General features: G+C 44.7%; 2 protein-coding genes across 2 annotated transcripts in view; both read right to left on the reverse strand.

The window, feature by feature from the left end:
- The window catches only part of LOC126253646 (rho guanine nucleotide exchange factor 10), a 579,883-nt gene that overhangs the window by 508,351 nt on the left and 48,250 nt on the right, over positions 1 to 23,282 (reverse strand). The window lies entirely within an intron of this gene.
- LOC126252727 (uncharacterized) overlaps positions 10,693 to 23,282 on the reverse strand; it is an 84,823-nt gene continuing 72,233 nt past the window's right edge. The window contains exon 4 of the mRNA XM_049953629.1: positions 10,693 to 10,889. Coding sequence (XP_049809586.1) covers positions 10,693 to 10,889 — 197 coding nt within the window. The remainder of the gene's footprint in view (positions 10,890 to 23,282) is intronic.

Below are 23,282 nucleotides of genomic sequence, written 5' to 3' on the forward strand. Positions count from 1 at the left end.
GTTAGCGAATGTCTCTCGTGCAGCAATGGTAGCGGCGCTGAGGGGTTGCCGCGTTTGAATTTTGTATGGATAGAGGTCTAAACTCTGGCGCATGAAACGATACGTGGGCGTTGGCGTCATTTGGACCGCAGCTGCAACACGGCGAACGGAAACCCGAGGCCGCTGTCGGATCACCTGCTGCACTAGCTGCGCGTTGCCCTCTGTGGTTGCCGTACGCGGTCGCCCTACCTTTCCAGCACGTTCATCCGTCACGTTCCCAGTCCGTTGAAATTTTTCAAACAGACCCTTTATTGTATCGCTTTTCGGTCCTTTGGTTACATTAAACCTCCGTTGAAAACTTCGTCTTGTTGCAACAACACTGTGTTCTAGGCGGTGGAATTCCAACACCAGAAAAATCCTCTGTTCTAAGGAATAAACCATGTTGTCCACAGCACACTTGCACGTTGTGAACAGCACACGCTTACAGCAGAAAGACGACGTACAGAATGGCGCACCCACAGACTGCGTTGTCGTCTATATCTTTCACATCACTTGCAGCGCCATCTGTTGTTGAAAATTGTAACTACTGTAATTTCGAAAGTTTTTCCGCCTGAAAATGTACTGTTGTCCCAAGCATATTGCAACAAACGGTGTATTTCTATCGCTGCTCGTTTAGTTTTTACTGCCGTTTCAAATACACCGGTCATTTTTGAAACACCCTGTACATAGTTACTCTGCAATTCACATTTAAGTGCCTGGCAGAGGGTACATCGAACCATTTTCATACTACTTACCATTCCACTCTCGAATGGCGCGTGGGAAAAAGGAACACCTAAATCTTTCCGTTCGAGCTCTGATTTCTCTTATTTTATTATGATGATCATTTCTCCCTATGTAGGTGGGTGTCAACAAAATATTTTCGCATTCAGAAGAGAAAGTTGGTGATCAAAATTTCGTAAATAGATCTCGCCGCAAAGAAAGCCGCCTTTGTTTCAGTGACTGCCACCCCAACTCGCGTATCATATCAGTGACACTCTCACCCCTATTGCGCGATACCACGAAACGAGCTGCCCTTGTTTCAACTTTTTCGATGTCCTCCGTCAATCCTACCTGGTAAGGATCCCATACCGCGAAGCAATATTCCAGCAGAGGACGGGCAAGTATAGTGTAGGCTGTCTCTTTAGTGGATTTGTCGCACTTTCTAAAGTGTTCTGCCAACAAACCGCAGTCTTCCTTTCGCCTTCCCCACAATATTATCTATGTGGTCTTTCCAATTTAAGTTGTTCGTAATTGTAATACCTAGGTATTTAGTCGAGTTGACAGTCCTTAGATTTGTGCGATTTATCGTATACCCAAAATTTATCAGATTTCTTTTAATACCCACGTGGATGACCTCGCACTTTTCTTTCTTCAGTGCTAATTGACACTTTTCGCACCATACAGAAATTCTCTCTACATCATTTTGTAATTCGATTTGATTGTCTGATGATTTTACTAGACGGTAAATTACAGCGTCATCTGCAGACAATCTAAGGCGGCTGCTCAGATTATCACCTAGATCTGTTGTGTAAATCAGGAACAGTAGAGGGCCTACGACACTAACTTGCGGAACGCCAGACATCACCTCGGTACCGCTCGAGGATTTGCCATCTATCACTACGAACTGTGACCTCTCTGAGAGGAAATCACGAATCCAGTCACACAACTGATACGATACTCAATATGCACGCAGTTTGATTAATAGTCGCTTGTGAGGAACGGTACCAAAGGCTTCTGGAAATCTAGGAATATGGAGCGATCTGAGATCCCTTGTCGCCAGCACTCATTACTTCATGGGAATACCATCCGTGCTGCACAAGAACTATATTTTCTGAATCCGTGTTGGTTTTGCATCAGTAAGTCATTTTCTTCAAGGTGTTCGAATACAATATATACTCCAAAATGCTACTGCAAATTGAGGTCAGCGATATGGGTCTGTAATTCAATAGGTTGCTCCTATTTCCTTTCTTGAATATTGGTGTGACCTGTGCAACTTTCCAGTCTTTAGGACCAGTGAGCGGTTGTATATGATTGCTAAGAAAGGGGCTATTGTGTCTGCATACTCTGAAAGGAACCTGACTGGTATACCATCTGGATCGGAAGACTTGCCATTCTTAAGTGATTTGAATTGTTTCGCAACACCTAAGCTATCTAAGATTACGACGTGGAGTTTAACTTCTTATATTGGGCGCAACAGAAAATGTCACCTTTTTTCCCGAGTATTGATACTGCTGAAACCCAACTTCTTTTAAATAATGCGGAGCAAGAAACAATTATGGCTTTATCGTAGGTAAACTCCTATTGCGCATAATTTGTCAGTAAGATGATGGTATATGTATTCTGCAGCAACTTTTGTAATAACTATTTGGAACATCACACTCTGTAGGTGACCAACAAATGCCATACAATAAATAAGAAAGGGGGAGGAGGGTTGGGAGGTCGGTTGTGTACGAGGTGCGACAGTAAACTGATGAGACTGATGTGAAAAAAATGTTGCTCACCGTTTTAGTCAAGTTTAGTGTTGTCTCCTTCAAAGCAGTTCCCTTCTGATTGCACACAATGTTTCCAGCGCTTCTGCCATTGATGGTAACATTTCTCGAACTATTCTCCCAGGCCCTCGTCACAGTATTTTGGACATATTGTGTTGTTTGACAATAGTCTCCCTTGACCGCCGTTTTGACTCTTGAAAATAGAAAAACGTCGCACGGAGCGATATCTGGTGAATAAAGTGGCTGTGGTAGCAGTGTTTTGAGGTTAAAAATTGCTGTACTGACAGAGCAGTATGGGATGGCGCATTATCGTGATGCAGAATCCAATTATCAGCAATGATGGCACGGACACGAAGAACTCTCTTACGAAGTCTTTCTAAAATTTCTTTGTAGTAATATTGGTTAACTGTTTGTCCAGGAGACACCACTCTTTATGAACAATTCCCTTGGAATCGAAGATGCACACAAGCATGCATTTCATTTTTGACTTTTGACATGCGAGCTTTTTTTTTTTTGAAAAAACCAACTTTCATCATCAGTGATAACACGGCTCAACAATTCTGGATTGATTTCCGTTTGCTCCAACAGATCGGCTGCCACATTTTTCCGTGTTTCTCGCTGTTGTTGTGTGAGATTTTTGGGGACCATTTTTGCACAAATCTTTCTCATACCAAGATCTTCAGTTATTATTACACACACCGTTTCTCGATTGATGTTCAGTTCTTTTGCAATCATTTTCATGGATAATCTTCGATCAGATCGTACGAATTCACGTACCCTGGCCAAGTTGACATCCGTCTGTGAGGTTGACGGTCGTCCAATGTGGTCTTCATCTTCAACATTCGTTCTGCCTTCACTAAACATTTTATGCCAACGAAAAACTTGAGCTCTTGACATAACCTCCTCTCCAAAAGCCTTGTGAAGCTTACTGTAAGTTGTCGACGCGATTTCACCGAATTTAACGCAAAAAGAAATGGCATACCATTGTGCAATTTTATGCGGTTCCATTCCCATAAACACAAACACGTGTTAACTTATTGCAGCACACAACTCACGACTGAGCAGTTGCATCAAATGTTCAAACGTGTGTGAAATCTTATGAGACTTAACTGCTATAGTCATCAGTCCTAAGCTTACACACTACTTAACCTAAACTATCCCAAGGACACACACACACACACACACACACACACACCCATGCCCGAGGGAGGACTCAAACCTTCGCCGGGACCAACCGCACAGTCCACGACTACAGCGCCCTAGACCACTAGGCTAATCCCGCGCGGTACAGTTGCATCGATGTGCCCCTTGGACTAGAGGCAGCTTGTAGACTAAGGTCAAAGATACTGTGCCTACGCAAGCCCGCAGGGTTACCACTCCTCGCAAAGAAAATCAGTCTCATTACTTTATTGTCACACCTCGTTGTTGTTGTTGTTGTTGTTGTTGTTGTTGTAGTCTTCAGTCCTGAGACTGGTTTGATGCAGCTCTCCATGCTACTCTATCCTGTGCAAGCTTCTTCATCTCCCAGTACCTACTGCAACCTACATCCTTCTGAATCTGCTTAGTGTATTGATCTCTTGGTCTCCCTCTACGATTTTTACCCTCCACGCTGCCCTCCAATACTAAATTGGTGATCCCTTGATGCCTCAAAACATGTCCTACCAACCGATCCCTTCTTCTAGTCAAGTTGTGCCACAAACTTCTCTTCTCCCCAATCCTATTCAATACCTCCTCATTAGTTACGTGATCTACCCATCTAATCTTCAGCATTCTTCTGTAGCACCACATTTCGAAAGCTTCTATTCTCTTCTTGTCCAAACTATCTATCGTCCATGTTTCACTTCCATACATGGCTACACTCCATACAAATACTTTCAGAAACGACTTCCTGACACTTAAATCTATACTCGATGTTAACAAATTTCTCTTCTTCAGAAACGCTTTCCTTACCATTGCCAGTCTACATTTTATATCCTCTCTACTTCGACCATCATCAGTTATTTTACTCCCTACTTTAAGTGTCTCATTTCCTAATCTAATCCCCTCAGCATCACCCGAGTTAATTCGACTACATTCCATTATCCTCGTATTGCTTTTGTTGATGTTCATCTTATATCCTCCTTTCAAGACACTGTCCATTCCGTTCAGCTGCTCTTCCAAGTCCTTTGCTGTCTCTGACAGAATTACAATGTCATCGGCGAACCTCAAAGTTTTTACTTCTTCTCCATGAATTTTAATACCTACTCCGAATTTTTCTTTTGTTTCCTTTACTGCTTGCTCAATATACAGATTGAATAACATCGGGGAGAGGCTACAACCCTGTCTCACTCCTTTCCCAACCACTGCTTCCCTTTCATGCCCATCGATTCTTGTAACTGCCATCTGGTTTCTGTACAAATTGTAAATAGCCTTTCGCTCCTTGTATTTTACCCCTGCCACCTTCAGAATTTGAAAGAGAGTATTCCAGTTAACGTTGTCAAAAGCTTTCTCTAAGTCTACAAATGCTAGAAACGTAGGTTTGCCTTTTCTTAATCTTTCTTCTAAGATAAGTCGTAAGGTTAGTATTGCCTCACGTGTTCCAATATTTCTACGGAATCCAAACTGATCTTCCCCGAGGTCCGCTTCTACCAGATTTTCCATTCGTCTGTAAAGAATTCGCGTTAGTATTTTGCAGCTGTGACTTATTAAACTGATAGTTCGGTAATTTTCACATCTGTCAACACCTGCTTTCTTTGGGATTGGAATTATTATATTCTTCTTGAAGTCTGTGGGTATTTCGCCTGTCTCATACATCTTGCTCACCAGATGGTAGAGTTTTGTCATGACTGGCTCTCCCAAGGCCGTCAGTAGTTCTAATGGAATGTTGTCTACTCCCGGGGCCATGTTTCGACTCAGGTCTTTCAGTGCTCTGTCAAACTCTTCACGCAGTATCTTATCTGCCACTTCATCTTCATCTACATCCTCTTCCATTTCCATAATATTGTCCTCAAGTACATCGCCCTTGTATAAACCCTCTATATACTCCTTCCACCTTTCTGCCTTCCCTTCACACCTCGTAGATGGAAAATTCCGGGGTGGGTGTTACTGACTGTTGTATAGTGTGAACGGATAGTCAGAGGCGATGCTATTAGACGGGTCTAATTTATGGGACCTGTGCAGTCTGAACAAGAGTCCAGAATGCCACAAACGGTCGTAGGCCGTCTTTTTTTTTTTTTGTTCTTGTCGAAGGAGAGGAAGAGGGAGTGGTGCCTTTTGTTGTGAGGTGAAAGATGTGCAGGAACTGACCTCTGGTGAAGCACTTATGACTGAAGGCTGACTGGGTGACAGGGCGTGGAAGGTGTTACGATGTGTTGTGGATGTGTTTGGAGAGGGTGGATTCAAGGACTTGGCTGAAAACCGACGTGGGACCATAGGAAGAGGTGTAGGTTTGTTTGGATTAAGAAGATGAGAGTTTTTGCGGTCTTATGGTTTCCGATCACATAAAAGGACATTCTTTAAGGCGGAGGTAAGTGATGGAAACATGACCAGCGGCTGTATTGCGTATCTTTACAATAGCGGGTTTTATATCGTGTACTGTGATCGACGTGTTCAAATGTGTTCGTGGTGTGGAATGTAAGTACTGGACTTTGGGAGCGAGACGAGCAAAGGATGTGTGTACGTGGTCATTGAGGCATGTGGCCGTGGAGTGATGTAAATTAGCACTGTATGGTGTGATGAATTTGTCTTGGAGATAGGAGAACAAACCTGGCGCAACATTGACTTTCTCAGGGAGCGGTCGGTGACTGTAGTGAAGTTGGCACTGTCCAAAACCTCTGATAATTTTTTTATGAAATCTACGACCAGGTTCTAACTTTTATAAAGGATAATACAAAACTACCCCGCTACACTATGAAATATAAAACGTCTTTTAGTAAAAGTTCTTCGAGAAATTTATTTTACAATCTAATACAAGCACATACGAGGGTCACTCCAAAAGAAATGCACACTATTTTTGTAAAAATGCAGTTTTCATTCTGCATGTGTGAAAGTTTTACATGTGTAGATACATCCTTCCTGCTTGTTTTCAAACTTAGTTCAACCTGTTCCCGTGAGTGGCGCCGTCACGGCAATATCGAGGATTGTCCTCGCAGCGGCAAGCCTCGTACTGCACACACTCCAGACAATGTGCAGAGTGTTAACTGCTGACAGACGCATCACAGTGAACGAATTGTCACGCTACGTTGGGATAGGGAAAGGAAGTGTTTGCAGAATACTGGAAGTGTCGGCATTAAAAAGGGTTTGTGCCAGGTGGTTTCCCAGGATGTTGACAGTGGCTCACAAAGAAACAAGAAAAACGGTACGCAGCGAACTTTTGGAACAGTACGAGAATGGTGGAGGTAAATTTCTTGGAAGAATTGTGACAGGTGATGAAACATGGCTCCATCATTTTTCACCAGAGACGAAGAGGCAATCAATGGAATGGCATCACGCAAATTCACGCAAGAAAAAAAAAATTCTAATCCACACCTTCTGCTGGAAAAGTTATGGCTACGGTGTGTTTCGAAGGAGTCTTGCTTGTGGACATCAGGCCAAGTGGAGCCACCATAAATTCTGATGCATACGTGACGACACTGAACAAACTTCAAGCTCGACTGAATCGTGTTCGCGGTAAAAGCAGGATGTTTTGCTGTAGCACGACAATGCACGGCCACATGTCAGTCAAAAAACCACGGAAGCGATCACAAAACTCGGATGGACAACACTGAAACACCCGCCTTACAGTCCTGATCTGGCTCCATGCGACTATCATCTCTTTGTGAAACACACAGACTCCCTTCGTGGAACAAGGTTTGAAGATGATGACTCCTTTGTGCACGCTGCCAAACAGTGGCTCCAACAGGTTGGTCCAGAATTTTACCGTGGCGGTATACACGCGCTGGTTCCAAGATGGCGTAAGGCAGTTGAGAGGAATGGAAATTATGTGGAGTAATGAGAATATTGTTCCTAAACGCTGTACCTACACCTTTAGTCCAGTCAGCAGGTACTAAAAGAAAGGGTGGGGTACTTAAAAAAAGGTTTGCGTTCTCTAAAATATTGGCATGTTGTATGTAGGTGGTCTGTAGGGTGGAATCCAAGTTTTCCGCCTCGAGATACCTGTGCTAACTTGAGAGGGAAACAAAAAACCAACAAATTCGGGCACTTTTTCAGCTTTTTCTCTATAAATTTTGTCCCTAGCGTCCTACAATTGGCGCTGGTTAAACGACGTCTTACGCGAGAAACTTACCACGACGCAGAAACCATCTTTCAGCACTATATCTTCAGTTTTACATTTTTTTAAAGCGTAATTCAGAATTCGTCGTACTGAAAAAATTTATTTCGGCATCTAATCAACCATAGAACAGTTCCTAATGGTTCACAAATGGCTCTGAGCACTATGGGACTCAACTGCTGAGGTCATAAGTCCCCTAGAACTTAGAACTACTTAAATGTAACTAACCTAAGGACAACACACACACATCCATGCCCGAGGCAGGATTCGAACCTGCGACCGTAGCGGTCGCGCGGTTCCAGACTGTAGCGCCAGAACCGCTCGGCCACCAGTGGCCGGCAGTTGCTAATGACGGTGATGAAGAGTTATGAAAGGCTGCGTCATGGTCACTGCAAAACGGCTAGTGTACTGTTTCAATGGTCTTTGGGCATGCTACGTCACTACCATGTTTGTAAACGTACAGAAATGTACGCTAAAGCATGTTTTGGAACATCCGAACAACATGCTGATATGAGGTCTTCCCGTGTGAACACGGTTCTCTGAACATCCATCATTGCTCGAGACTAAGGAGACAGTGCCAATTAATAGAGGAACAGTTCGTCACGAAAAGGTGAATCGTCCAAAAAGGAAATAATTCGAGAAAATTTTGCAGATGTGAAGAATATGAATGTTACCCTAGTATTAGTTTCATGTGGCCTGAAAACTGTAGAAAAAAGGTCAGTCTATCCTTTTACACTCAGCCAACGAGTTTACATTACCAAGCAATCTGATGATAACCTAGGTCAACTGTTCAAATTTGAGCTAGCAACCTTTCCAAGGCGCCGCTTCATGGAGGGCAGTAACTGCGAGAACACAAGGTTAGCGTTGTATGCAGCGTTTACTCCGATGCAACAAGTGGACCTTAGGAAGCGCAAACATGCAGTAACTGGCTGTGGACACATTCTGCATAAAATTGTATGGAACTACTACAGCCTTATTCGAGACGCTGTGGAGATGTATGTGGACTAGTGCAACAACACTTCGGTTGTAAAGTCATACAAGTTTCTGATGGTTGTCCTAGCAATGTCCGTTACCAAAGCATCAAAGCAATTGGCTTTATTACACTCGTCCACAGAATTAGTCTTCTCCACAACAACAAGCGTTTACACTGTCCAAAGATTTTAGTTTTATGAAACGACACCAACAGACAGAACTTCATTATGATTAAAATTCTCCTGGGTGAAGCAGCTGCTGGTTGGCTAGCCGGCTTGTCAGCCTTATGTCACTAACAGCCAATTACACTCCTGGAAATGGAAAAAAGAACACACTGACACCGGTGTGTCAGACCCACCATACTTGCTCCGGACACTGCGAGAGGGCTGTACAAGCAATGATCACACGCACGGCACAGCGGACACACCACGAACCGCGGTGTTGGCCGTCGAATGGCGCTAGCTGCGCAGCATTTGTGCACCGCCGCCGTCAGTGTCAGCCAGTTCGCCGTGGCATACGGAGCTCCATCGCAGTCTTTAACACTGGTAGCATGCCGCGACAGCGTGGACGTGAGCGAGGGCGTATAGTGGGCATGCGGGAGGCCGGGTGGACGTACCGCCGAATTGCTCAACACGTGGGGCGTGAGGTCTCCACAGTACATCGATGTTGTCGCCAGTGGTCGGCGGAAGGTGCACGTGCCCGTCGACCTGGGACCGGACCGCAGCGACGCACGGATGCACGCCAAGACCGTAGGATCCTACGCAGTGCCGTAGGGGACCGCACCGCCACTTCCCAGCAAATTAGGGACACTGTTGCTCCTGGGGTATCGGCGAGGACCATTCGCAACCGTCTCCATGAAGCTGGGCTACGGTCCCGCACACCGTTAGGCCGTCTTCCGCTCACGCCCCAACATCGTGCAGCCCGCCTCCAGTGGTGTCGCGACAGGCGTGAATGGAGGGACGAATGGAGACGTGTCGTCTTCAGCGATGAGATTCGCTTCTGCCTTGGTGCCAATGATGGTCGTATGCGTGTTTGGCGCCGTGCAGGTGAGCGCCACAATCAGGACTGCATACGACCGAGGCACACAGGGCCAACACCCGGCATCATGGTGTGGGGAGCGATCTCCTACACTGGCCGTACACCACTGGTGATCGTCGAGGGGACACTGAATAGTGCACGGTACATCCAAACCGTCATCGAACCCATCGTTCTACCATTCCTAGACCGGCAAGGGAACTTGCTGTTCCAACAGGACAATGCACGTCCGCATGTATCCCGTGCCACCCAACGTGCTCTAGAAGGTGTAAGTCAACTACCCTGGCCAGCAAGATCTCCGGATCTGTCCCCCATTGAGCATGTTTGGGACTGGATGAAGTGTCGTCTCACGCGGTCTGCACGTCCAGCACGAACGCTGGTCCAACTGAGGCGCCAGGTGGAAATGGCATGGCAAGCCGTTCCACAGGACTACATCCAGCATCTCTACGATCGTCTCCATGGGAGAATAGCAGCCTGCATTGCTGCGAAAGGTGGATATACACTGTACTAGTGCCGACATTGTGCACGCTCTGTTGCCTGTGTCTATGTGCCTGTGGTTCTGTCAGTGTGATCATGTGATGTATCTGACCCCAGGAATGTGTCAATAAAGTTTCCCCTTCCTGGGACAATGAATTCACGGTGTTGTTATTTCAATTTCCAGGAGTGTATATTCAAGGACCAGTAAAGTCTCTGGACTGAAGGCCACAACTACAACAACAATTATCATTTAAAACAGCTGCACAATTCAAATTATTACGCTGAAATCTGTCTTATCTGCAGTGTTTGCGGTAATTCCAGCATTTTACTACTGCTTTGAAGCTCTGTATCTTGGTAAGTATCTAGTGTTTAACTAGCGGAACTTGAAGATTTAACGGTGTACGAGAGCGGTGAAAAGTGCTGCTCCCCAAGTTAGCAGTGGACTCTCGATGTCTAAGAGTGTATTCTACACCGCAGACCCCCTCCACAGAACACTCGCGCCTTCCGCCGCCGCCGCCGCCTGTACTCGTCCGCCGCGTGCAGCGCCTGGTTACCGGCCGGTCCACCAGCTGGTGCCGGCCTTGGCAGACACTGACCGCCCGGGGCGCCGGCCTTGCGCGCCGACCGCTGCCCCCATCCCCCGCCCCCACCTGCCGCCGGGACCTCGTGCCCGCTACACCGTGAAGCCCCTTCTACGAGAGCTGCTCCTTACTCGTCTCGGTCCACTGCCCGTGGCAAGTGAGTGTCCGGCACCGCGCCTCGACTATTATTTCTCGGCTAAGACTCCTTTGTCATTTGTGTTTATACGCTGGCGCCAAAACTTGGCGTGTTCTCAGTGCCTGTCTGCTGTGAAAGTGACCATTCTTCGTACAAAAGACTTAGAATAAAGTATAATCATTAAGGAACCAGCAACGATGGTAGACTGCATTGATGGCTGAAGCAAAATTAATCGTGGTTGTTCTTGACATATGTAGACGACACTACCCTTTACAGAAGCGCCCGTATCTCCCGTTCTATCGTATAAAAAAAGCCACCTTGCAAGAGCACTTCAAATGATCCGGGATTAAATAACATCAAAACCAAATCTGTAATCGCAAAGTTTGAAACATGGCTGCTTGGTTCAGTGACGTTTCTAAATTAAAATTGAAACAAATAAGCCCTCGGTCACAATTGTTTTTAGTCTTATTGACGAGGGTTCAACACTTCTAAGAGTGCCTTAATCAGAATTAAAACAATTAAAATGACCTATAACATAGTTACAAATACATATGAAAAGACGTTTTTACATAAAAACTGTAAGTACTGACTAACAATAAAAGACAGAGGCAGTGGTTACATGTCACAAATACACTACCGGCCATTAAAATTGCTACACCACGAAGATGACGTGCAAAAGACGCCAAATTTAACCGACAGCAAGAAGATGCTGTGATATGCAGATGATTAGCTTTTCAGAGCATTCACACAAGGTTGGCGCCAGTAGCGACACCTACAACGTGCTGACACGACGAAAGTTTCCAACCGATTTCTCATACACAAAACAGCAGTTCACCGGCGTTGCCTGGTGAAACGTCGTTGTGATGCCTCGTGTAAGGAGCAGACATGCGTACCATCACGTTTCCGACTTTGATAAAGGTCGGATTGTAGTCTATCGCGATTGCGGTTTATCGTATCGCGACATCGCTGCTCGCGTTGGTCGAGATCCAATGACTGTTAGCAGAATATGGAATCGGTGAGTTCAGGAGGGTAATACGGCACGCCGTACTGGATCCCAACGGCCTCGTATCACTAGCAGTCGAGATGACAGGCATCTTATCCGCATGGCTGTAACGGATCGTGCAGCCACGTCTCGATCCCTAAGTCGACAGATGGGGACGTTTGCAAGACGACAACCATCTGCACGAACAGTTAGATGACGTTCGCACCAGCATGGACTATCAGCTCGGAGACCGTGGCTGCGGTTACCCTTGACGCTGCATCACAGACAGGAGCGCCTGCGATGGTGTACTCAACGACGAACCTGGGTGCACGAATGGCAGAACGTCATTTTTTCGGATCAATCCAGGTTCTGTTTACAGCATCATGATGGTCGCATCCGTGTTTGGCGACATCGCAGTGAACGCACATTGGAAACGTGTATTCTTCATCGCCATACTGACGTATCACCCGGCGTGATGGTATGGGGTGCCATTGGTTACACGTCTCGGTCATCTCTTGTTCGCATTGACGGCACTTTGAACAGTGGACGTTACATTTCAGATGTGTTACGACCCGTGGCTCTACCTTTCATTCGATCCCTGCGAAACCGTACATTTCAGCAGGATAATGCACGACCGCATGTTGCAGGACCTGTACGGGCCTTTCTGGACACAGAAAATGTTCGACTGCTGCCCTGGCCAGCACATTCTCCAAATCTCTCACCAATTGAAAAGGTCTGGTCAATGGTGGCGGAGCAACTGGCTCGTCACAATACGCCAGTCACTACTCTTGATGAACTGTGGTATCGTGTTGAAGCTACATGGGCAGCTGTACCTGTACACGCCATCCAAGCTCGCTCTGACTCAATGCCCAGGCGTATGTAGGCCGTTATTACGGCCAGAGGTGGTTGTTCTGGGCACTGATTTCTCAGGATCAACGCACCCAATTTACGTGAAAATGTAACATGTCAGTTCTAGTATAATGTATTTGTCCAATGAATACCCGTTTATCATCTGCATTTCTTCTTGGTGTAGCAATTTTAATGGCCAGTAGTGTAATTAACAGGCCAGAAGGGCTTTAGTGACAAAATATATAAAAAGGAATGCGTGAAAGCGAGCCAGTATGGGCTGCTCGTACCTGTACAGCCACAGGTTGCATATTTTGTGATTTAAAGCCCTTCTAGCCTGTTAATTATTTTATATGTGACATGTAAATACTGCCTCTGTCTTTTTATTGTTAGTCAGTACTTATACTTTTTATATTAGAAATGTGTTTTCCTATAAATTTGTAGCTATGTTAAAGGCCATTTTAATTGTTTTAATTCTGATGATGGCACTCTTAGAAGTGTTGAAACCTGGTCAGCAAGACTAAAAATAATTGTGACCGAGGGCTCATTTGTTTCAATTTTAATTTACATTTTCAATAGTTTGAGAATCTGTAACATCCGAGGGGTGAGCAGTTACAACGTGCCACATTCGCAGTGAGATACGGAAGCCACTGTCTCATTCTTGCAACATTGCTCATCGCTCGTACAGGATATAGCGTCCCCAGTGCTATATTACGAAAAGACTTAAAAAAACAGTATTTATAAATTGAATAATATATTTTTATCATGTAGCCGTAAAGTAATAATCTCTCTGTCCAAATTTCAAATGCAAAGAAATAATTTATGACAAAATGATCTAAAGAGACGACAAGATACGCTCTCTTTTGTTAATTTTTTTTTTAGTCGACTTCACTTCCTCTTTTGTCTTGAATGTGTTTAGAGGGACATCTTGCGAGTGCTGGCAAATGTAAGTATATTTGTATGAGTTAAGCATATAATATACTGATTTAATATTATTGTGCACTTTTAATTTGTAAGAGGTGATCCCGATTTCATGTCCACCTTCCTTGAATTAACCTGCATTCAAGTAATTTACAGTTCAACAATCGCAGCGGCCGATGCAGCCAACGACGCCATTACGTGGCGATATTAACTTATGAAAAATTAGCGGAAGCGGAAATCTCGCCCGCTATTAACATAATATTAATTTTTCTCCACAGCCGCCGGACGTTGCAGAAAATACTTAGCTTTAAGATTCTTATTTTCAGTACCATAGCCGAGACCCAGAACCAGGACTCTGACTACAATACAATGGTTAACGGCGGTAAGAAAAATACTCTCGCGCGTGTGTGGGCCGCAATTTTAATTAATAACTAAAGATCTTATGCTTTAAAGTGAACTGACTAGCCGAGGAAATTAATATGAAAAGGTTATTACATTGTACAACTTATATGCTCATGTTTTAAGATTCAGCGAGTCTAACATTCATTAACGTAACAAATAATTTAAGATTAATATTGCTAAAATGGAGAACTTCAGGAAAGCATTTAATCGTAAAATCAAAATTAAATGAATTATCATTTTTATTAAGGCCCACCACGTAAGTCGGCAACAATCAAATAATAATAATAACAATAATATATATATATATATATATATATATATATATATATATATATATATATATATATATATATATATATTAAATTACGACGGCCGACGGACGCGAGAAGGAGCGTAGAAAAAATGCTTCAAATGGCTCTGAGGACAATGGGACGTAACATCTGAGGTCATCAGTCCCCTATACTTAGAACTACTTAAACCTAACTAACCTGAGGACATCACACACATCCAAGCCCGAGGCAGGATTCGAACCTGCGACCGCTGCAGCAGCGCGGTTCCGGACTTAAAGCGACTAGAACTGCTCGGCCACAGCAGCCGGCTCCTATTGCGTGATTTCCCTACAAAAATCCGAACTTACGTGGTTAATCATGTGTTCCTCTGGGAAGCTACTGACCGTCGAAGTAACTGAATCACACAGAAGTGACACGTGCAGTAGTAGCGACTAGGAACGGAGATTACCGCAGCGGCAAGTTATGTAGGAAGCACCGATAGCTGCTACGATGTATCACTTTGTTATCAGCTTCAGTCACAAAGGGTCTGCCTAGGAACTGTTAAGCTGGTACTTCTCATATCGGGCACTCACCAGCCAGCCACATTTTTTTCCCCCCTTAATTACGTGCTCTCGGTTCCTTTCAACGATCACGTCCTCGTTATAGTCTGATTTTAATTAAGTGGCATCTGACGTGTTTAAGTCTACAAGCACACACAGCAGCAGTCCGCTCTCCGCAGAGATAGAGAACTGCTTTAAATTCTCTACCTCCTACAAAAGTCATGTAAAAAAAAAAAAAAACCTTGGTCTTCATGTATGGTGTACATCTATACCATGTCTACAAAGATATCAAAAACCAGATCTTAATTTTAATTGTGGTGTCACCGCCAGACACCACACTTGCTAGGTGGTAGCTTAAATCGGCCGCGGACCATTAGTACATGTCGGACCCGCGTGTCGCCACTGTCAGGATCGCAGACCGAGCGCCACCACAAGGCAGGTCTCGAGAGACGTACTAGCACTCGCCCCAGTTGTACGACGACGTTGCTAGCGACTACACTGATCGAAGCCTTTCTCTCATTTGCCGAGAGACAGAATAGCCTTCAGCTAAGTTAATGGCTACGACCTAGCAAGGCGCCATTTGTACCATTGCATTTATCTCAAGATAGTCTCCCTTGTATCATCAAGAATGCTGTATACCAAAGGACGATATAAAAGTTAAGTGTTCTAGTAGCTACGTTCTTTTCTTTATCACATTCATCACGTATCCTGTTCCAGACTTCGCGCCAGTCGGCGTGTGTGTACGTGTGCCCTCTCGGCTACCCGTCTCTGTGGACTGGCTGCCTTGTCAGCCCACTACATTAATTAAGGTCAGGGTTATAATAAGTTTGTTTTTAAACGGGTGAAATTTTACCACCCCGGGAACAGCTGCTAACTGAACAAAAATATCCGAACTCCTGTTGGTGAACATTAATGTGGATGTGCCCACCCTTCGCCTTTATGTCGGGCTCACATCTACTGGCGACGATTACAGTGAGTCGTCTGATTGTCTGTGGAAGGATGGCAGCCCGTTCTTCCTCAAGAGTCGAAACCGAAGAACGTAGGGCTGTTGGTCGCTGGGTGAGAAGCGAAATCGGCTTTCCACCTCATCCCAAAAGTATGTCAGCGGGTTCAGGTGAGGACTGTGGACAGGCTAGTCTATTTCAGGAATGTTACTGCCCCACAGCTACTGCTTTATGGTAAGGTGCATTGTCATGCTGACAAAAACAGTCATCGTCTCCGAACCCCTACTCTACTTGAAAGGGTACAGTACCGCCCGACATTGAAATTAGGTACAACATACTTCATTATTTTTGTCAGAACAACACATTTTTTTTGTAAAATAACTCAATTTCAATTAATACAGCGAAGCCGGATACCAGTGTGGGAAAGAATGACAATTTATTTATTTAATTGATCACATGTGCACTCCCACAAAGTAAATCCCTACATCCAGTTTGGTGAGATCTGTGAAATGAATGAATGAATGTATGGTCGTCTGCTAATCGCAGATAGTGAATGTGAATATATGATCATCTTTGAGACGATCCTTTGGCCACCTTTGGTGGGACCAAAGAGATGAAATTTACCTGAGCTTTGAGCGCCTGAAATGTGGCTGACCAATACAGTAGCAAGGTGCTCCCCCACTTCAGCAGAGGTGTGAGAGGACCTGAAGAATGGCCATGTTTCAGCACTCTGCCGCTGGATCTTGTGCTGTTAAGACCTGTTTTAGTTGTGCTCCGTAATGACAAAAGAGTGGAGACATGGTATGCATGTGGAATATTTAAGAGTACTTTGAAATAATAATTTCTCTATTTCAGGAACTTTTGTGGGGAGAATTAAATGTCAGGCAGGTAATATTAATGGGATCGTAGTAATCTTCGGAAGTGACCAACGGTCACAATGAAACCACGTGTAGAAATAAGTTGAAATACTTCCGTGTGCTTAAGTTAAGCTGAATTACTAGCGTGTGTACAATAAGTTGAAATATTTAAGAAATAGCGTGTGTACCATAAGTTGAAATATTTAAGAAATGGCGTGTGCAGGACTTTAAATTAGAGACGAGTACTTCCACGTGGTGAGTACTGTGTGAGTCTCAATCTGTGTATGAGACAAGGGATAAAGAGAAGTACTCGTCCATGGTATCAGTTGAGGACTCGCGTGTGTGATGAATACGTTCTTAATATTACTTTGCATGATATGATTCCGTGTGATGCTAGATTCAAACTCTGAGAGAGAAGCAAGGTGAGTCAGCCGTCTATCCAGCAACGCCACTTGGCTTGCATTGCACAGGAAGACGTGCAAATATCTCCAGAGTTCATAGTAGGAAAGTAGAATTACAAAGTGGAGCAGTGTCGCGTGAAACTGGGATAAATACTAATTGAAGTGGGAAAGCTGAAAGTGATAATGTAGTGACTATTCCCTGTGTAGTGTTTTATATTGTAGTGTGGTGTATGTCATGTAATTTGGGTATGTGTGGTTTGCATGGGAGAGTAGCGAGGTAGTTTCAAAAGATTAGTGGGTTATGCGTGTTCCTTTTGTACTGCTCGGTCTGGAGGAAAGTTTCGTGATGATGATTGTGAGAGTGGAAGTGTGAGAAATAATGAAAGATGCACCATCCTATCCAGAAAGTGCACTGTAGCGTTAAATAATTACGAGACCATAAGGTAGAGATTCACTAATGTAAAGCCATGCCCACTGGGCGGAATTTCTGATGTGTTATTGTTGTAGGTTATAGAATTTGTTTGTTTAGGTTATAGAATTTATCGGAATAAATAAGATAGTGAAAAGAAAAAGATTGGTGGTCTTTTCGATTGAATTGTATGTTGTCATAATGTCCCGAATTTATAATGTGTGCGCCATTCATATTCAGTGCGGTGGCCACGTGTTGACAAAAGCCGTTAAATAAAAGACAAAAAGAAAATGTGGTATTGCAAGTGCGTAGTGAACAGTCATAGTTCTGTAAATCACTGATAGATGTGCGTTTCCGTTGCGTATTATTCATACAGGGGGATAATTTGTAACTTAATTGTGAGTACGAGAGTTCATGTTACTCGATAAATAAGAATGAATCCACTCGCTTGGCAGACCACTCATCTCGCAGGCCTGACTGCTTGATGTCACAGTATGAGCAAGGCATGTGGGTGCCTCTCATACTATATACAGTGCACAGCGCTGTGTAATGCATTCATACATTCCCGTAACTTGCGTTTCCTGAAGCGCCGTAAGGAAACCACAACCTAACCACGAGCAACACAGCCATACCTTAAACCAACTCCCCCGTACTTCACTATTGGCATTACACATGACGGCGGTTAAAGTTCTCCCAAGCACTCGCTGAACCCAAATCCTTCCATCGGAATGCCACAGGATGTGGCGTGATTCGTCAATCCAAATGACCCGTTTACATTCACCCACTGTCCAGTGGCATCACTGTTTACACCACCTCAACCGTCACTTAGCTCCACCACTGCAGAAACGTCTCTCTTAGTGAGGAGAAGCTAGCCCACTGTACTTTTGAACACCCTAACAAGGGAACCTCCCCATCGCCTCCCCCTCAGATTTAGTCATAAGTGGGCACAGTGCATAGGCCTTTAAAAACTGAACACAGATCAATCGAGAAAACAGGAAGAAGTTCTGTGGAACTATGAAAGAAATAAGCAAAATATACAAACTGAGTAGTCAATGCGCAAGATACGCAACTTTAAGGATACTGTCATCTCAGGAGCGCCGTGGTCCCGTGGTTAGCGTGAGCAGCTGTCGAACGAAAGGTCCTTGGTTCAAATCTTCCCTTGAGTGAAAAGTTTACTTTTTTTATTTTCGCAAAGTTATGATCTGTCCGTTCGTTCATTGACATCTCTGTTCACTGTAATAAGTTTAGTGTCTGTATTTTGCGACCGCACCGCAAAACCGTGCGATTAGTAGACGAAAGGACGTGCTTCTCCAATGGGAACTGAAAATATTTGATCGCAAGCTCATAGGTCCACCGATTCCTCCACAGGAAAACACGTCTGATACATTCTATACGACACTGGTGACGCCATGTGCGTCACATAACAGGAATATGTTGTCGTCCCACCTAACTTGTACACTTGGCGAATGGGTAAAAAGATTCTTTTACCTTGCCCGATTTAGGTTTGCTTGTGGATGTGACAATCACTCCCAAAAAAGTGATGAAAACATAAGAGTGTGCCACATAAACTACAACAAATGAATGCCAGAAGTTTCACAGTAGCACACTTTTCCCTGTGCTCTGTCAAAACATATGTTGCTAACGTTTTCAAATTTTTCCGTTTAGGTGTAGCGTCCCCATACTACGGCGCAGTTACCTCGCATCGGACGGACCAGCGGACAGATAATAATTGTCTGAAAATAAAAAATAAAACTTTTCTCCCGAGGGAAGGCTTGAACCAAGGACTTCTGGTATCGCAGCTGCTCACGCTAACCACGCGACCACGGCGCTCCTGGGCGCACAGTTCCCTTTTTGTTGCATATCAGGCGCATGGACTACTCAGTTTGTATATTTTGCTTAGTTTTTTCATAGTTCCACACAACTTCTTCCTGTTTCCTCAATTGATGTGTGTTCACTTTTTCAAGGCCTATCCACTGTGCCAACTTATAACTAAATCTGAGGGGGGTGCGATGGGGAGGTTCCCTTGTAAGTACAGTCATTACGCTAGCTGGTCTGCCGGGAGCACTTGCGAACTCACGCGTGATTCCTTTCGCTGAGGTCACGTGATGTTTCACAACCAGCCTCTGCAATGCTCGACGGTCCGTGTCCTTAAGTATACGGCGTCAGCCTTGTCTTCGTTTCGCTGTGTTGTTCCTTCGCATTTGCAGGCCCGCATCTAGGGGGGGGGGCGAGGCACACCGGAAGTTACTTTCAGGACGAATCATAAGTTGAAACTTCCTGGCAGATTAAAACTGTGTGCCGGACCGAGACTCGAACTCGGGACCTTTGCCTTTCGCGGGCAAGTGCTCTACCAACTGAGCTACCAAAGCACACAGTCTCGGTCCGGCACACAGTTTTAATCTACCAGGAAGTTTCATATCAGCGCACACTCCGCTGCAGAGTGAAAATCTCATTCTGGAAACATCCCCCAGGCTGTGGCTAAGCCATGTCTCCGCAATGTCCTTTCTTTCAGGAGTGCTAGTTCTGCAAGGTTCGCAGGAGAGCTTCTGTAAAGTTTGGAAGGTAGGAGACGAGGTACTGGCAGAAGTAAAGCTGTGAGGACGTGGCGCGAGTCGTGCTTGGGTAACTCAGTTGGTAGAGCACTTGCCCGGTAAAGGCAAAGGTCCCGAGTTAGAGTCTCGGTTCGACACAGAGATAATCTGCCAGGAAGTTTCATATCAGCGCACACTCCGCTGCAGAGCGAAAATCTCATTCTGGAATCATAAGTTGATTTTTGAATGCCTGCTTAGTGCACGTGATGATTCTGCCAGGAGAATCCCCGTCGCGTCTAGAAATTAAAAAAAAAAAAATAAATAAAAAAAAAGAACTTTTCCACAGACAAAAGGGAACGGAGCTATACATGCCTTCTGCTTCTTTTTTTTTTTAAGATTTTATGGGACCAAACTGCTGAGGTCATCGGTACCTAAGCTTACACACTACTTAATCTAACTTAAACTAACTTACGCCAAGGACAACACACACAGCAATCCCGAGGCAGGACTCGAACCTCCGACGGGTGGAGCAGCGCGAACCGTGACAGGACGGCCAAGACCACGCGGCGACTATACACGCTGAGCCGAATAAATAGACCGCGCGGCAGCTATACATTCGGAGCCGAATAAACTCGAACGGGTGAATGCCAATCCAATCGCTGTTTGTTTATGTGGTTGATTCGGCGTGCGATTGATAAGTGTTGTCACAATTTTCGCCAAAATCCATAGATTCTGAAGAGTTCTTATTCTCCCGGTCACAAGTAATCCCGTCAGTTTTTTAAGGGGGGGTAGGATGTCAAACCGCCGGACTGGGAGCAGGAGAGGCACCACAGGACATTTTAATTTCCACTGTCCTCAACATAGGTTTGATGGCTTCCACTGCAAAGTAGAGGAGGGGGGAGGACATTATAGTGTTTAACATCCCGTCAACAACGAGGTCGATAGAGACGGAGCACAAGCTCGGATTAGGGAAGGACTGGGAAGGAAATCGGCCGTGCCCTTTCAAAGGAACCATCCCAGCATTTTCCTGAAATGAGTTAGGGAAGTCACAGAAAACCTAATCAGGATGGCCGGAGACGGGTTTTGTAAAGTATACACATTTGAATTCCATAGAGAGAAATACGGTGACGTGCGATAGAAGAATGCTGTGTGAATAGGCGTGGCACTGCACTTTGGCACACTTAAGACCAAATGACATGTCTTACATTTCCTCGAACATATATATTTTGCATATCAAACTCCTCAGAAAGATGTGCGCTACACAGTGAACATATTTCTGAAAAATCTATTTTTTTTTAAATTGTGACGTCCTACCACAAACGCTCGAGGGGGAGATGGGGTCGCCACCATCAAGTTTTTTCCCCGATTCGGAAGTATCGTAGAGTCGGGCTGCGCATTTGCTTCACAATCACACCACCCCACCAACAATCGACTCGGGCAGCTTTACAAGGACTGGAATGTCCCTCACTGATTTGTTACTCAGGTGACATCCACTGGCTAGTCCACGTTCGAAGTCGCCGAGCTCTTATGACTGGCTTGTTCTGCTCTTACTGCTTCTCCACTGACAACACAAACCACCGCGCGGGGGCGCCTTTCGTGACACCATGTGGTCAGTCCCGCGTTACATAGGGGTCTCCGCATGCTTTTGGGCAGATAGTGTTCTCTTCTATTCACTTATTACCAAAATACCTCATTCAGCAACGGGGCGGCTGGTATCGTCATATTGTGCGATAGCACACTGTAAATGCGAGCCGGAAATCTAACTAAAAATACACCATTTCTCTTCGAATTCGCACCGGTATGCAAATAAATCGAACGAAAACAAGTTTTGTAGCGCTCTCTCCGCGATAACTGGAAACCAGCGCCGGAGGCAGCTGTTTGTTACGACAGCGCACGCCCCGATGTGACGTCACCCCTTCCGGCACCACGAGTGCTAAGTTTCTCACAGCACCAGGTCAGTATTTCTTGTCTGAAACTGTGTCAAATATAAAGGCCATAAATTCAACTAAATACCTAGGAATTACAATTAGGGACAGCTTAAATTGGAAGAAACATATACAAAATGTTGTGGGGAAAGCTAACCAACGACTGCGTTTTATTGGCAGGACACTTAGAAAATGTAACAGGTCTCCTAAGGAGACTGCCTACACCACGCTTGTCTGTCCTCTTTTAGAATACTACTGCGCGGTGTGGGATCCTTACCAGGTAGGACTGATGGAGTACATCGCAAAGGTTCAAAGAAAGGTAGCACACGTTTTGTATTATGGCGAAATATGGGATAGAGTGTCACTAAATGATACAGAATTTGGGCTGGACATCATTAAAGGAAAGGTGTTTTTCGTTGCGATGGAATCTTCTCGCGAAATTCTAGTCAGCAACTTTATCCTCCGAATACGAAAATGTTTTGTTCACACCGACCTTCATAGGGAGAAACGATCGCCACGATAAAATAAGGGAAATCAGAGCTCGTACGGAAAGATATAGGTGTTCGTTCTCTCCGCGCACTATACGAGACTGGAATAATAGCGAACTGCGAAGGTGATTCGATGAATCTGCCAGGCACTTAAGTGTGATCTGCAGAGTATCCATTTAGATGTACAAATGTCGAAAGTGTTGTGCAGGCGTAGAGTATGAGAGATTTTTAAGGAGCACTTGATATAACGGCGCCATGGCCGAGTTATCATGTGCCATGACTAGCAGTCTGCCAGCTTAACTTCGATTCCCACTGCCACAATTTCTATTTTCTTTTATTCCTCATGGTTACAAAATTTTAATATATTTCAACAGTTATATATACATATTCAATTTAGTTAAGATTACTCCTATCACAAGGCTGCAGCCCACTACGTTGTAACATATTGGTAAAATTTTGCACGAGCTACCAATGCGTATCACATTACAACTATACGCTTCAATTAAAAGTCACTTTTTCCAGATATTTTGAAATTCACATATGCTGTTGATGTCTTTACAGTTCCTCCGTTATTTTAGTCTGGTTGTGAATACTGGTGAGGCGGGATTTCCATCTGATTACTTGGTTCACAAAAAAGGTTCAAATGGCTCTGAGCACTATGGGACTCAACATCTTAGGTCATAAGTCCCCTAGAACTTAGAACTACTTAAACCTAACTAACCTAAGGACATCACACACACCCATGCCCGAGGCAGGATTCGAACCTGCGACCGTAGCAGTCCCGCGGTTCC

Source organism: Schistocerca nitens, chromosome 4 (genome assembly GCF_023898315.1).
Source record: "Schistocerca nitens isolate TAMUIC-IGC-003100 chromosome 4, iqSchNite1.1, whole genome shotgun sequence".
Lineage (NCBI taxonomy): Eukaryota > Metazoa > Arthropoda > Insecta > Orthoptera > Acrididae > Schistocerca > Schistocerca nitens.